The sequence below is a fragment of the Cucurbita maxima genome, unplaced genomic scaffold, assembly GCF_002738345.1.
Source record: "Cucurbita maxima cultivar Rimu unplaced genomic scaffold, Cmax_1.0 Cma_Scf00074, whole genome shotgun sequence".
Taxonomy (NCBI): domain Eukaryota; kingdom Viridiplantae; phylum Streptophyta; class Magnoliopsida; order Cucurbitales; family Cucurbitaceae; genus Cucurbita; species Cucurbita maxima.
Window position 1 is genome coordinate 94,279 of NW_019272090.1, and position 15,744 is coordinate 110,022.

Below are 15,744 nucleotides of genomic sequence, written 5' to 3' on the forward strand. Positions count from 1 at the left end.
AAAAAAAAAAAAAAAAAAAAAAAAAAAAAAAAAAAAAAAAAAAAAAAAAAAAAAAAAAAAAAAAAAAAAAAAAAAAGAAAAGAAGAAAAGCATCCAAGATGTACAAAACTAAATTGGTTTGAAACAAAATCCAACAGAAGTTTCAAATCAACTCAACTTTGACAACTTCAAACTTGGTCATGTGTCTGTGTGTTCAATTCACGTGGGGTTCAAGTTTTGAAAAAAAGGCGTGTTACAGCAATGACAATGTTGACAAGCATTCCTTGAATAATTGTGGAAATTAAGAAACTAATAAAAATTTATTTTTACACTTGAATTCATTTTCTTGATTTGGACTGCTCTTTTAGGTACTTGGCGCTTGGGGATTGGGATGGGAGATCTGGATGGATGGAATGGAGATTACACAATTCACTTACTTTCAGCAGGTATTACTTACTGGTCATTTATTTCTGATAAGAATTATCAGTGTTATTTAAGTGAAATTCCACACAAATGCAGCTATGTAAACATGCTATGCAATGCAGACATGGAAGAAACTAGTATAGAAACATTCAATGCACGAGTTTAAAACTTATTATTATTACTTTTTTTCTTGTTGGAAATGGTTATTACATAATTGAATATTGTTTCTTCCTGTTTGAGGTAGGTTTGCTGTATTTAAGATTTTGAAATTCATTGCAAAGATTCAGTGATTTCTCTTACCGTCTGTATTGATCTCGTTTTCTCTATTTTTCAGTCTGGAAGTCAACAACTATTGCCCGTATCTGTTGAAATCACTTACGGTCTTGAACGTATCCTCATGTTACTACAGGTGATACGGTGTCTTCGTTCGCCCTTTAAAAACATTTTTGAGTACAACAAAAACAGGGTCATTCTGAGCATAGAAGAGTACTGATTATATTTCTAGTGAGAAAGGTTGGGGATTTGAAGTCCTATTCGAACAAAGTTGTTTATCATAAAAGAACAAATTTAAATTGCTTAATTTTTACATTTAAGTAGAAAATAAAATGAACAATATGTAAATTTGAAAATTTCCCTTTTATATTCTCCTATTATCAGCATATTTTCATTTCTAAACTTTTAATACCCTTGCTCCTTGCATGGTGTGTCTTGATTCTTTATTCTTTGGCCTCGATAAGGTTCAATACTTCTGTATTCTTAATGAAAAGATTTTATTTCAGTGTTTTCGCTCGAATACGTATTATTGCTATTATGAATCTTTATTCTTTGGACAACTAGTTTTTTCATTATTGGCTTGCTAGTTGGCTTGTAGACCTTTGGTTCAAGTTGATTAATGCGTCCAACCCTTCCTTGGGCACTGGCCATATTCTTACTGAGTGGCTGTCTTCCTTTCTTTTTTCTTTTTTGGTCTCTTTTCTATATACACATTTTCGACACGAAATAAAGAAGTATTTGTTTGAATAAGCGATTGTTAAAACGAGGAGATATTTTTCTATCTCATGAAAGTAAAGAGATATTTTTGGAGGAGTTATCTCTAGAGAACGAAAGATTTTTGAAAATTTGTGGTTTAGCACTTTCGGCCTGGTTGGACAACACTGTACTCTTGATTTTTTGTTGTCAAAGAATCTTATTTTACCGTGATTCTCTAGATTTATTTTTTCCCCCACTTCATTGAGTTTTCCTTGATGTAATCTGTGCAGGGTGTTAATCATTTTAAGAAAATTCAGTATGCTGATGGAATCACATACGGGGAGCTGTTCTTGGAGAATGAGTAATGAATCACACTTATTTAACTTCTTTCTTTCTTAAACGAAGAGGCTTGAAGTGTATAATTATTTCAATTTGTTACTCTTGTTATTTCAGGAAGGAAATGAGTGCATATTATTTAGAACATGCCAATGTTCACGAGATTCAGAAACATTTCAACATCTTTGAGGAGGAAGCTCATTCCTTGCTTGCTTTAGGATTACCTATCCCTGCGTATGTTTATTCCATTAGTTGTATACTGATACTCTATCTATGGGTTATTTTTTAAAATTAAAAAAATTATTATTATTTGTATAATTATTTTTTGACTAGTAAATGGCATACAACATAATAGGTATGATCAGGTATTGAAGGCATCTCATGCTTTCAACATACTGGACTCTAGAGGTTTCGTTGGAGTAACTGAGCGTGCTCGTTATTTTGGTCGAATGCGAAGGTTAGAGCAACGTCTTTAATTTTTTCTCTTTCTTCATTTTCTTTCTTCCCATCTTGTTAATCAGCTTATTGAATTCTAACTTTAGGAGTCCCTTAGTTAACACATAGACAATTTGCTCCGTTGTTAGAATGTCAAGAATGCGTATTAATCCTGCATCAATCTTCTCTTATGAAGTGTTTATCAATCTCGATATTTTATGTTCTATGAATGAATTGTGAACAATGGAAATTGTTACGGGGGAGAATTTCAATTCTTCCAATAGTCTCTTTTTATTCGTTTCAAATTTTTAATTTTTTATCTCTATACCTTCATAAATTCACTCAACTTTGGGAAGAAAAAAGAACAATAATGGAAGTGGAGTTCTCTTATCTGGGGCTAACACCATAAACTCTGCTTCGTCGCTACTTTTGACCACAACACTTTGTTTTTTTACTAGGTCAGACAACTAGATTCCTTCGGACGAAAGAGTAGTAACCATAGGTTGATCTTCTGTTAGTGGTGCTGTATGCCTAATCAGCATCAGTGTAAACTTTAACATGTAGGTGGCATTTTGCCGTTCTTTAGGCATGCTGAGGGAGAGTTAGGGATTTGCTGGTTAAGTAAGTAGTTTTGGTTGAATTATTGAATGTATGGTTTTAAAACCTTATGGCTCAAGAGCAGGAGTAATGGTTCTAGTAGCTACAACAAAATAGGCTGGTTTATTTTCTTGGAAATGATTCGTGGTGCTTGTTTAAATCGTTTGCCTGGGTGTAATGATCTGAACAAAGTTTTATATGCTGAGTATGTTCATGGAAAGAATCATCATTCTAATGTAATGAACTTTTTGCCTTATTCTTCACCTCGTAGATCTTTCTCCTCAATTTCATTGGATAAAAAAAGAAGATTCTGGAGTTTAGGTAAGTGCAAAAGACGCAGTATTTACAAATTTGAGCAACTTGTATGTGTTTTCTGGTTTTTTGCTCATAAAAAATGGTTGAACATTAAGGATTCATTGGAAGAATATTTTTTAGGTCGCCTTTATGATTAATCCGTTTAGGGCTCTGATAATGCCTTGCTAAAAGTGGTAGAGCTTATAGACCATAAGTCTCTGGTGGAAAATGGAGATTCATTGGTAATTTACGTTTGAATATCAAGAAATGGTCAATGGAATTCCCTCTCACCCAGATTTGATTGAAGGTTATGGGGTCGGATTGCAATGAAGAACTTACCTCTTCCATGTTGAAAGTGTTGTACCTTTGAGGCAATTGGGAATTATTTTGGGGGCCTTGTTACCATTTCTTCCTAAACTTTAAACTTCTTAGATTGTTCAGCAACATACGTTGAAGTGGAAAAGAATTTGTGTGGCTTCTTACCAGCAACAATTTTGATTAAATCTCCAAAATGAGGAGACTTCTTCCTTAGATTCGATGACATCACTCCTTTTGATCCTCCTTATATTATTAGCCGTGAGTTACACTTTTCAAACTCATTGGATTTGAATAAAATTTATCAGATTTTGAAAGATGGAGAGATCATTCCACCATCTAAGAAAGGCTCTTTATTTCCATATTTTTCGTATCCTTTGTTTTATTCTCGAAAAAAGGGTCTTCTCTTCGTTCCATCCATGCTTTGAGCAAAACTCTTTGAATTCAGCTTCAATTGAGCGTTTTCTCCCTCCTCTCTACCTATCTTACTCAAAAAAACAACCAAGTCTTCACTTCTTTGGATCGATATATATGTTTAACAAGAGAAGTTAGTTCACTTGACAAATGACAAAAGATCTTACACCTCGTGGTAATGCCTCTGAGGTTGAATTCGAGGCAAGTTTGCATAGTGTGGAATCAGTCATTCATTGTGTAGATTTCAGTATGGAGGCAAATGTTCTTGAAGATTCTTTTTCTAAAGCTTTTTACTTACTATTTCAAGATTGAGATAAGAAGCCTCCTATTTCTTCATCTCTAGCGGTCAAATTTCCGTCGTTGATAAAAGCCTTTGGTTTTGAGTTTTGTAAAATTTCTCTTTTGACTTAAGAAGGAAGCCGGATCATGGTTTAACTTAGCGAAGTTTTATTTTGTCTTATCAAGGTAATTTGATTAACTTGTATTTTCTATTTCAATTTTTCTTTTCTTTAAATGTTTACTGTCTTTGGGAGTTCGCATCCCGTGAACTTGTATTCTTTTTCTTTGTATCAATAAGGTGTTTCTTGTTTAAAAAAAAAAAAATAAATAGCAAGGCCTTATTCTTCTTCTTTTGAAAGAATGTTTCTGCCCAACAAATGAGACATTCAAAGATAGTTTCAAGATAATTTGGAGGAATCTATGGTGAGTCTTACTAGTGCGGATTTGATCAGAATTTTTCATTCTTCGTTGGACGAAATGTATCTCCCGAAGATGAAGATGATCCTACTTTTGCTAATTCTTCTCCAAATCTTCAAGCATCTTTTTCAAAGGGCATTGAGAAAGTTATCTTCTTTTCTTAAAGTTTGTAGACTTGAAGTATATGAGATTCCTACAAGAGCCACTTGCATCTTGTTTTACAAGACTTCAAGGCTTTTTGGTTGCTGGTTTTGTGTTATTTACTCCACTCCGGTTATGGCGCTCTTTTTGACTTTTTTGGTTCTAATCGGCTCCGGGATTTTCATTTGTGGTCAGTTGGTTTTAGTTTCCTATTTCGGTTTCTAGTTGTTGGTTCTTTTTGGCATTTTTCTTTTTCTCCCTCTTAGGGAGGTTATATCCTTCTGGACGCTGCAGTCAAAAAGGTTGGAAAAGTTTTCCCTTTTAGACTTGAAAACAAGATAACTTTCCCTTCCGTTCCCACACACGACAAAACTCGTATCGAATTAGGGTGTTCCTCTTTGATAATGAGTAGATTACTTCATTCTCCGCTTTTTATTCAGCTTCTTGGTATTACTCCTTTTCTCAAGTTTTATTCTGAAAAGATGCTCTTTGAAAATTTTCCTTTCATTTGTAAGTTTCTAATACTTTTCATCATACAGTTGTAATATTCATTAACAAGTAATTAGTTTTGATTTCTGTATGTACTGAAATTAATTTTTGTTCCATCAGTTTAGCTCGTCAGTGTGCGCAACTGTGGTTGAAAACCCGAGAATCACTGGGACATCCACTTGGTGTTGTTTCTGATTCTGTTGATCTTGTATGTCCGAAAGAACTTCTGGACGCTGCAGTAAAAAAGGTTAATATTCATATGCTGGTGATTTAGTTTGTCATCATTATTGTTGATAGTCCCACTACATATTTCCAAATTTTATCCCGTTGGTTTTTCATTATTATTTTTACTTTTTCCTTGAATGTGTATGAGGTTTGTTCCCCCAAGTTAGGATTAGATTTGTTTTATATTAAAAGTCTTTTTTTCCCTTTTAATTGTAGTATTTGTTTTTTTTACATATTTTTTCATTTATAAATGGGTTATAGAAAAGTTCATATAAGCTTTTGAGAGGAAGAGGCAAGAGGTGCTCCAAAACAGTTTCAGCAGAGTTATCTATTTCAATTTGGCCACTCTTATCAAAATAAGCTGCTCAAATTTTCATGTATTTTGTTTTGATTATATGTTTTACAATTTCTAAAATACAAGTCATTATTACCTGTACATTTAACTTTTCTCAAGATTTCATCTTTTATATGTGCAGGTGCATGAAGATGCGAGGTGGTTTGTTCTTGAAATTGGAACTGAAGAGATACCACCTAAAGATGTTGTGGATGCAAGCCAACAAGTATGAAATAATTTGTTATTTGTTTTTATTTTTGGAACATGAAAAGATACAAAGGCAAGAGAGAAAAGGATCTTAGCAGATTATAGAACTCCTGTAGTCACTGATGATTATACAAAATCTTTCCCATAGGTAGCAATCAAAACGAAAGAATAATCACACAAATTAGGAAAGAGTGCGCCAAAAGGATCCTGACCAAATCTTCCAATGGCTATAAATATCTTGCAAAGAATAACCCTCGAAAGCTTTTGAAAAGGAGCACCAATAGGAATCTTGATCTTGATAAGTTTAAAATTCTCCGACCATGAATAAAAATTTGTCCTAAATAATATTTGGTTATGCTACAACCAAAGGTGTGAGAGAATAGATTTAGAAGCATTAATACATATAAGCTTAGCGTTAACTGGAAGAAGCAGAATACAAAGAATTTGACAAGCATTGCTTATGTTGAAAATAGAGAATAAAGAGAACTAGCATAAACTTGAGGAAGAACACCGTATGAACTTGGTCTTCAAGAGCTGCAAAACTCAAATGGAAAAAGGATAGAGATAGAGCCATAAAATAAAGCTTCTTTTAAAGAGTATATGCAATATTAACTCCATCATAATACCAAAATCCATATGAAGAAATTTGTCTTAGTTTTCCAAGATCTTTAAAGAAGAAAGAGAAAGAGAAGGGGAAAGAGGATCCCTAGCCTTAGACCACGAGAAGCTAAGATTCTTCCTCTTGATTGACCATAATTGATGTTGAACTTTTTGAACAACTTATGCCAGCAGCAAAGACAGCCCCTTCAACTGAAGAAGGGTTGAATTGCAGTTTGTGAATAATTTGGCATGTAATACACCACAAGATCGTATGCAGAAGCTTTGCACGAGATAGTTTAAAAAAGGAAAATTCTTTGCTTGGAAAGTTCTGCATGGGAGAGTGAATACTCAAGATTGTATCCAGAGGCTTTCCTCCATTGTGATATGACCTCAATTGTGCGTTCTTTGTAAGAAATAGGAGGAGGATCTGAACCGCTTTGGAGTTGTTATTTCACTAGTACTCTATGGAACCGGTTCCTTAAGACTTTCAGGCTTGCATCGGTTCATAATAGCAGTTGTTGTTCAATGTTTGAGGAGTTGCTCTTACACCTCCTTTTCTAGTAAAGGAAGGGTTTTTTTTTTTTTTGTTTTTTTTTTGCTAGTTTTGCATTTTTCCTTGTGGTATATTTAGCCTGAGAGAAACTGTAAATTTTTTCGTGGGGTGGAGGGTCTGGGGAGAATCTTTGGGATTTGTCTAGGTTTATTTTCTCTTAATGAGCGTCAGGGTTTTTTGTAACTATCAGCTTAACCTTATCTTTTTTATCGAGACTCCTTTTTGTAATTGTTTCATTTTAAAAGAAGATAATTTTGGAACTTCCCTGCTTGATGTGGATTAAATAACTTCTTTGTTTATTAATTGGTGCGGCATGGTGCTTTTATTAGGAACAATAGAAAATGGACAGTTAGAAAGTTACTATGAGGAAAGAAAAGGAACATCCTCATTTAAATAAGCAAACTCACGGTTCTTTCCTGTTTGTATTTCTTTCGTTTCATGGAAATGGAGTAGTAGAGAAATTGTTGAGAACCCAGGCCTAGCAGAATTTCCGACAATATTACACTAGTATCTGCAATACATGCATGTTTAGACCCTCAATGATCAGAAAAATGCGGACCAAAGATGATAAGCTGACACAAATTCTTGATGGAATATGTATATAGATGCGAATGATACACTATGTTATTTTGTCATCCCTCTTGATTTTTAAAATTCCATCAACACTTATAAATAACCGTACCTACTTGGTGTCATAATCGTACTCTTATTGAGCGGGACAATGATGGTGCGATATTTTTTCTAACCTAGCGAACAAGTCAACCGCATGGAAGGCGGACTTTGTGGACAACCTTGACGTAAGATCGATCCTCAGGTCACGTTTGAGAGAAATGTTTTAGAAAACGTGAGCAAGGAAATGCGTTGAAAACAATTTGAAAAAAAATTAATGTTATAAGCTAAAAGAAAATAAGCAATCACCACAACTTTGGTAGCGTATAACCCGGGTAGGAAGAATTGACAATTAGTCACATGTCCCTAGTACATTTTGGGGCATTTTAACTCTGACAAGTGTAGATATGATTTTGATGATGAGTCATACACCCCCATATTGACACAACAAGAATAATAAAGACCTATCTAAAATGAAAGCAAGTAATAAGGATTTGAAATTGGCATGCGGCCATGAACAACACTTCCTGGACAAGTATGATTGGGACATCTGACACACGGTCACAGACAACACTTCTTGGACAAGCATGACCGTGACACTTAGCACCATTGCTCGGAAGTTCAGAAGTTACTCTTTAAGTTGATCCAGATGGCTATATTTTATTATTTCTACCCACTATATCAACCCCTATATTTTATTTCTGTTGGTATTTTCTTCATATTTATATCATTTAATAGTCTATATTTTATTTTTGCTAAAGTAGTTGAGCTTGAAGTGTGTTATGGCAATTTCCTTTTCCTTCTGTAACAGCTTAATTCTCCAGAAAGTATTCGTTCTCTTATTGTTGTGTTCAGGGAAATAACTATCATTACTATAATGTTGCTATTAACGAACATTATTTAATCTCTCTGCTAGTTGATATTGACTAGGCACGACTTTTTATTGCAGCTCAAAACATATATGTTGCAGTTACTTGAAAAGCATAGGCTAAGCCATGGTAATGTGCAAGCTTTTGGCACACCCCGCAGGCTAGTGGTATAGCAATAACTTCACACCCTTTTAGTATGTTGGCAATGTTTTGACGATCTTTTGTTAATTTTGAGAAGTGATTATCTTGTAGATTTCTTTTGCAACCAGAATTCATTTGGTTGGGTTAAACCAATGTTGGCCCATATCTTGTCTAGGTGCCTAGAAATGAGAAGAGGTCGTAATCTATTTTCCCTATTAAAAGGGATCCAAAATGATTGTTGAACATACTCTAACCTACCAAAGGATGAGGAAGGAAGGATTAGAATTCACTTTAAACAACATCTAGTTAATTTTTTAGTTTGTTTGTGGATGGGGGTTTACTTTGCCTTTTGGTGTGTTGTTGGTTAGTTTTCTATCTTGGTGAGCTTTTAGTTGGTTTTGCTTTTCTCATGGTGGTTGCTGTTCATGATCTTTAACGATTTTCAACCTTACCAGGTCACAGTTGAGAGTCTGTGCTCTAAACAAGTAGAGAAAGAGATTGAAGTCAGAGGACCCCCTGTTTCAAAAGCTTTTGATGACCAAGGAAATCCTACAAAGGTGAATGTTTTCTTATCATTTTATTACTTTGAACTCGAAAGGTTTCCCATTTTTTTCACGAACTTGATTACTTGAGTTTCATCGTTGAATAAGTTATGATCGGATTTCCAAGTAAGTTATGCATTCATACATGCTTGCTAGAGGAAAAATGAACGATGCTTTTACGTTCAATGAACTTGTAGTTGTACTATTACAGATTTTTTGTTTTCCGCAGGGACGAATTCAACTGTAATCTTATTGCCATAACAATATAATTTTTTTTTTTTTGAGGAGAACGAATGTCTACCTCTACATTGTTGAGGTGTGTGGTATGAAAACTTTGCCAAAGATCCAGATTATTTAGGGGAGGGGGGTCTACCATTATCTAGCAAACATTTCAGTGAACCCTATTTGTCATCTCATGTTGAATACCCTTGAAACTATTAGCTGAGCTTATTGAGAAAAGTGCGATAGCAATTCTTTGGGTGGGTATTAGAGTAAAGGATGCCAAGATCTTGAGGATTTCGTGAGAAAAAAAAAGAAATGTACTCGTGGAAGTGGAACTTTAGTTATACTAATGAAACCACCTATCTCGTCAGCATTTTAGTTAACCCCATTTGTCATCATTGAATAAAGGATGTAGTTGACCTCCCTAACTTATAGATATTGTTACCTTGTGTCAAGGGATTTATTTAGATTTATTTTTATCTAGTATCTGGGTATTTAGCTAGCTATTTTATATTATAAAAGACACAGGTACTTCTATGAAAAATTAATATGAAAAGAAGAAAGGTGAGCATGATAATTATCAGAGTGGGAGGTCTAATTAATCAGTGTGCCTCGTAGCTATCAATCTTCCACCTTAACCAAATTTATTCAGAGCCTTCAGGTACCGATCTTCCACCATAACCAAATTTATTTGGAGCTTCATTGCTGTCATCTTCCTTCGTGACCAAGGTTCTTTTAAATCTTGGAATAGAGGAAGAACAACCTCGTCCCAACAACCACTCATATAAGAATGCTATTGTGATTGTCACAATGTTTGGTTGTGATATTCATAACTGAAGCAGAAGCTTGAAGCCATTGATGTTGCAGTTTCATGTGTTAAATCCATTTGCACCAGAGGCTTGAACAACAATTTTGGCACTCAACTGGTTGAGTATTGAGGTTGTAACCCATCAAAATCGCGAATTTGAGAATCCCAGCAGCAACACTAAGGGACGGAATCAGTGGCCCATTTGTGTTCCTACTTGCGATTTCCCTTTTAACTCTTGAACTCTTGAACTTCCATTTGCGTTAGAGTCAAGCCCCTTTGCAGCATCGAAAGCCCGGACTCTTGTGTTAGGCTCACTTGCAATTTTCATTGAAACAACAAACAAAGCCCAGTCAACAGCAGCAATAATTTGGCTCATTGCGTAACATTGGCAGGAAACCAATGGGTTTGAAACCATAACGTTTTCTATTCTTTAAGGATCATTATTGCGTTCCTACCTATTCCATCAATTTTTGAGAATATAGAATTTTCAGGGGAGGCTGAGAATCTAATATACCATACTTCAAGTGGAAAATAGGACTTGTTTCTAGCCCTCTTGATTATTTCACATCCATCATGTCTGAAAAATATCAAGTCGTTCTTTCATTCATCATAAGCACCAAATTTCGAGATTCATATTCGAAGTATTCAATAATATAGAGAACCAAGGGCATTGAGGGAAGAAAAGAAGGGAACATAGCTAGGATCTCCAAGTTTGTCAAGACAGGACTCCAATTCCGGGATGGAAGAGTTAGGCAATACCTTTAGAAAGGCAAGTGCACTGCTATAGCTGCACTGATCTCATCCTCAAATACCTTGCCACTGAGGTTTTGGAATTGGTCAAGAATGCAGTTGTGACAGCAAGAAAAATAGGATGATTACAAGTGATGGAGTTTTTCCAAACACCAGTCAGTTCTATTTGAGAAATGAGTATTAAAGAGGCAAACAAAGCCTGTGGAAGAGCTCTAAGAGGATTGAGAACCAGAAAGGCGTTTCAAACAATGCCTGTAGAAGTGTTCCAAGAGGAGTGAGCATGAGGGAAGCAAACAACGCATGTGGAAATGCTCCAAGTGGAGTGAGTTCGATAGGTAAGCAGTGGCCCTGGAAGTGCTCCAAGAGGAGTGTACATGAGAGAGGCAAGCAACGCCCGTGGAAGAGCTCTAAGAGGAATGAGCACGAGAGAGGCAAGTAATGCCTGTGGAAGAGATCCACTGAGGAGTGAGCATTAGAGAGGCAAACAACTCCCGTGGAAGTGCTCTAAGGGGATAGTATGCATGAGTTATGTGCTCTCATTGCTTCAACTAACAGATACTAACAAAAAAAACTTCACAACTTATTGCTTTATGAGTTAGTATCCAAGTTGAGAATGAATAATATCTGTCGAAGGATTAGCCTTAAGTTAGAAGATATTTCTGTAGTTCATGAGTTAGTATCCAAGCTAAGAATGGATGATATCTATTACTCAGCTTAAGGTGGATTGTCAAATGATATTTATCTAATCCCATTAAATAAGGGAAGTGGTTGACCTCCCTAATTTATTTGGTTGGATTTATTTAGATTTGGTTGCTAGTTTCTTGTTTGAATGGAGTTCTTTGTTGGTAGTTCCTTTCTTGTTGGTTTAACATGATATTTTGAGGTCCATTGAAGTCCACTTTGAATCTAGTTTTTCAATTACTCCTTTAATGGATGATAAAAAAAAACATTGCTTCAAATGGAAGATGCTAATCTTTTAGTTGGTCTTGGTCATTTGGGTAAATGATTAAGTATTTTGGTCATTTTCATTTGAAGATTGAAAGATGGGACAATAGCAAGCATAACAAACCAGAATTCATCAAAGGTTATGGGGTTGGATTAAAATCATGAACTTACCTCTTCATGATTCAAATATGCACTTTCATTGGAGCAGGTAACACTTTGGTGGTTTGATTTGAGTTTCTTCTAAAACTCTAATTCGGTTAGATTGTATTGCTGCTTATTTTTAAGTTGAGAAGAACCTTTGTGGTTTCATCCCAACTTCAATTTAAATTACTAATCTAATTGATTTCCTTCATCTAAATATCTTATAAAAGCACTTTGGATCTAAAAGACTTTTCAATTTGGTGGACGTTTTTTGTATCAGTTTTGTTGTTGAAGATGATAAGTTTCCTCAACATAATTGTTCACGGCCGGTTGTTGATTTATTTGTCCATCCACCAGACTTTTTGCATGCTTCAAAGGAAAACTCACATTTCCTTTGTGCATTTCACGGCCAATGCTTGCACGATTAGCCTCTATTACTGTAGCGAGGCCTTGAGGGTTCAGATACCTTTCCTATTGCTCCTACCTTAAAGAGGTACCTATTAAGGCCATTGGGACCTTGTTTAGTGATTCCATTAGGGCGCTTGAGGTCTTCTAAATCCTTAGAAATATTTTATTGCACCTTATCCTCTTTCCTATACTTGAAGAATAAGTGCATCATTCTTCATTTCCTCCATTCACTAAGGGTTAATTCTTTGAGTTCATATAATGTTGAAGAAAACGTATCAAGTCTTTTGGCCCATCTGTTAAGAAACTGTCATTCAAAATTGTTAAGAATTTTCTGTAGCAGATCCTTAACGTTTTCACTAAGAATTGATTCTTTTGTCAATGGATCCTACTCATTCTCTTTCACAAGGAATTCCTTTTTGATACTTGTTCGTTCCCTTGAGGTTTGAGTTTAGTGTTTCTTCCTCGGTGGTTTGGACCTCAATTTTGCTATTCTCTTTGGTGGTTTTTCTATTTGGTAGGAGCTTCTTTTAGTTTCCTCAGTTGTTTCTATTCAATTCTTTTTTGCGGCTTTTGTTTAAGATTGTTATGATTCTTGGGAGTTGTCTTTGGCTTGATTTTGTGAGGGCGACCTTTTGTGTTGTATTTGGTCATTCAAGCTCTTTCCTTCCAAGTTTCACTCTGTATTTGGTCATGGTTCTTTCTTCTGAACCTGATTGAACGAGGTTTTTTTTTTCTTTTTCTCTTTTTTCTTTTTTTATTCCCTTCGATCATTCCTTAAGTTCCATAGGTTTGATCCGATAGAATCGCCGCATTCCATGTAACAAGCAAGCTTTTTACCCTCAAATTCAAAGATGTGGGTGCAAAGTTCAAATATGTGGGTGCAAAATGCTTTCTCATGCAAGTTTTTGCAGAACAAACACAGTCATCTAGGTATGTCGAGCATCTAGATTCCCAGACATTTTGATATGTGATATTGTGATACTGCAGAACAAACTCTGTACAGGGGAATATTTGTTATTTGTTATTTCAACACTTCTCTTCACTTGTGGGCTTCAAAATTTGTAATATGTGCAACAATGGAAATCAAGTATCGAGGAAGAAAATGTTGTTATTGATTATTGAGGGTTCGAACACAACCCCAAAGCCCAAAGCTTAAGCTAGCGGGTTACAGTAAATTTGATTATTTCAACAAATATATTTACCACTTATTTGTTAATAGTAGATGGTTTTATGACAATTGGTTCATTCCCACTTCGAGGTTAAGTTGAAAATGTTCTAGTTGAATTGCTCTCAACTATTTATTTATTTTTTCTTTTCTTTTTTTAACATTTCATATATATATGTTCGAAAATAAAATCGAAAATTTATATCAGTTGTATAGTGAGTTATGTTTTATCTTTTCAAGGTTAGAATATTAACTGCTGTTAATCACTTTTTGATGAAAAAGTTGTTTTTTTGTTAAAAATATCTCCCTTTTTCTCTTATTCGGTTTGTGATGTCGGGTTATGTCCCCCTTAAATCTCTCTTGCTCAAGCTTGGGCTGATTTTTTTTTATCCTTCCTCTTATGCTAATGGGCAAATCAAAGTCCTAAGTTTCAAGTGTTGATGTCTTAAAAAGTAATTTATTGGATTCTACAAGCCTACATCAACTTGATACTTGTTTTGTTACTTAATGAAATATAATATCTTCACTGAGACCAAGTATTTTGTGGTAGGCTGCTGAGGGCTTTTGCCGAAGATACCTCATCTCACGTGAATCGTTGTACAGGAAGATCGATGGTAAGTCTCCAAAGTTGAGTACTTAAATCCCAAGTTTTCATTTAAAGTTCAAAATTTAAAATTTCCTTAAACTCAATAGGTGTCTGATCAAAAGGCTACTCTACCTCTTTCAATATTCATAAGCACACAAAATTTAATTATTTTTTCCAGAGATCAGGGTTCGAGGATAAAATGTTGTCCATGTAAAGTGACTTAAACTTCAAGTTTATAAAAATATACAAATAACCTCTATTACAAGCCTACAAATAGATTTTATCCATTGACAATAAGAACAGGGGTATTATCTTCTACATTCTTTTTGTTGATCAAGTTTGAGTTGGTTATATCTAAGCTTTTAGATAATATCTTATAAAATATTTTCGAGCAAAACCTTGGGTGGATCATACTCGAACGGGATATATTCTATAGGTTGTACCTTGTGTCCTTGAGTTAAACAAACTGAATCTTGAATGACTGTTCTCAACAAGCCTTGCTTTTTCCTGATCTCCTCAAATCTGGGTAAGGATACATAACTTTCTCATGTTTCCATAATGAATGCATTCTTTACGAAACGCTAGAAGTCTATTGGAAAGTCACTCCTCTTTCGTCTCAAGTTCATGATGTCATAATGGTTCCTTAAAGAGTTTTTTTTTTTCTTTCATATTTCAGGAAAGACAGAGTACGTATATGCTCGTGTAATGGAGTCTTCTCGGCTTGCTCTAGAGGTTGTAATGTTCTTTTCCTCTTTCCTCACTTCCTTTTGTATGTAGTATACTTATCTGCATATTTTTTCTTCCAAAAAAGAGAGAGAACTTTACGTTAAAAACGTAATTATGACCCTCCCTACAACGTGCTAAAAAAAAGTCCTCCGAGAAACAAATCTTACACTTGCAAAAATGTCTCTCAACTATAATTGATTATATTGGAGGAATAATCAGAAACCAGTCTTGTTTGTGAACACGAAATTTTGACTTTTAGAATAATTTGATTTTAAAATCAATTAGATTATCTTTGTTTGAGACTACTTTGGTCTGTTGCAAATCAAATACTCTAAAGATAAATCTTTAACTGCATTAATCCATGGAAATCTTGCTTTACTTTTCAGCTTCATTCCATTCATCCTGCTATAAACCACTATCCAAAACCCACGAACGCTTCGAAATGTTATCCTATGACCCATTTCGTTATCTATTTACTTCTATATTTTCTTTAGTCCTAAACATTTGGTATTTGATGTGAATTATTTATCATTTAGAACTTAGGGGTCCCTTAAAAAAAAACTGTTTTTAGTGGGAGTATCAACGGTTCTGTACCCACTAATTCAGGTGATGATGTTTCAGTGAACTTAAAAATGTTAAATGCATGTCCATAGTTAATTTGAGTATGTCAGTAAGTTATGGTTTGTCCTTTTAGCCCTTCCAAGTTAGTTTTGTAGAAATCCCAGTATAGTTGATCCGGATGGTATTTATCATTTCGTAAATACATTGAATATTTACTTGTAATATATTACAACTGTAGTTGTGTTTGTAGGCTCTTCTAATATT

At 34.7% G+C, this 15,744-nt stretch overlaps 1 protein-coding gene across 2 annotated transcripts in view; it reads left to right on the forward strand.

The window, feature by feature from the left end:
- The window catches only part of LOC111472479 (glycine--tRNA ligase, chloroplastic/mitochondrial 2), a 32,446-nt gene that overhangs the window by 9,111 nt on the left and 7,591 nt on the right, over positions 1-15,744 (forward strand). For both annotated transcript variants that reach the window (XM_023118120.1, XM_023118121.1), the window contains exons 7-17: positions 348-425; positions 737-811; positions 1,662-1,732; positions 1,825-1,941; positions 2,063-2,164; positions 5,209-5,335; positions 5,790-5,873; positions 8,566-8,652; positions 9,082-9,183; positions 14,158-14,221; positions 14,870-14,925. In XM_023118120.1, coding sequence (XP_022973888.1) covers positions 348-425; positions 737-811; positions 1,662-1,732; positions 1,825-1,941; positions 2,063-2,164; positions 5,209-5,335; positions 5,790-5,873; positions 8,566-8,652; positions 9,082-9,183; positions 14,158-14,221; positions 14,870-14,925 — 963 coding nt within the window. The remainder of the gene's footprint in view (positions 1-347; positions 426-736; positions 812-1,661; positions 1,733-1,824; positions 1,942-2,062; positions 2,165-5,208; positions 5,336-5,789; positions 5,874-8,565; positions 8,653-9,081; positions 9,184-14,157; positions 14,222-14,869; positions 14,926-15,744) is intronic.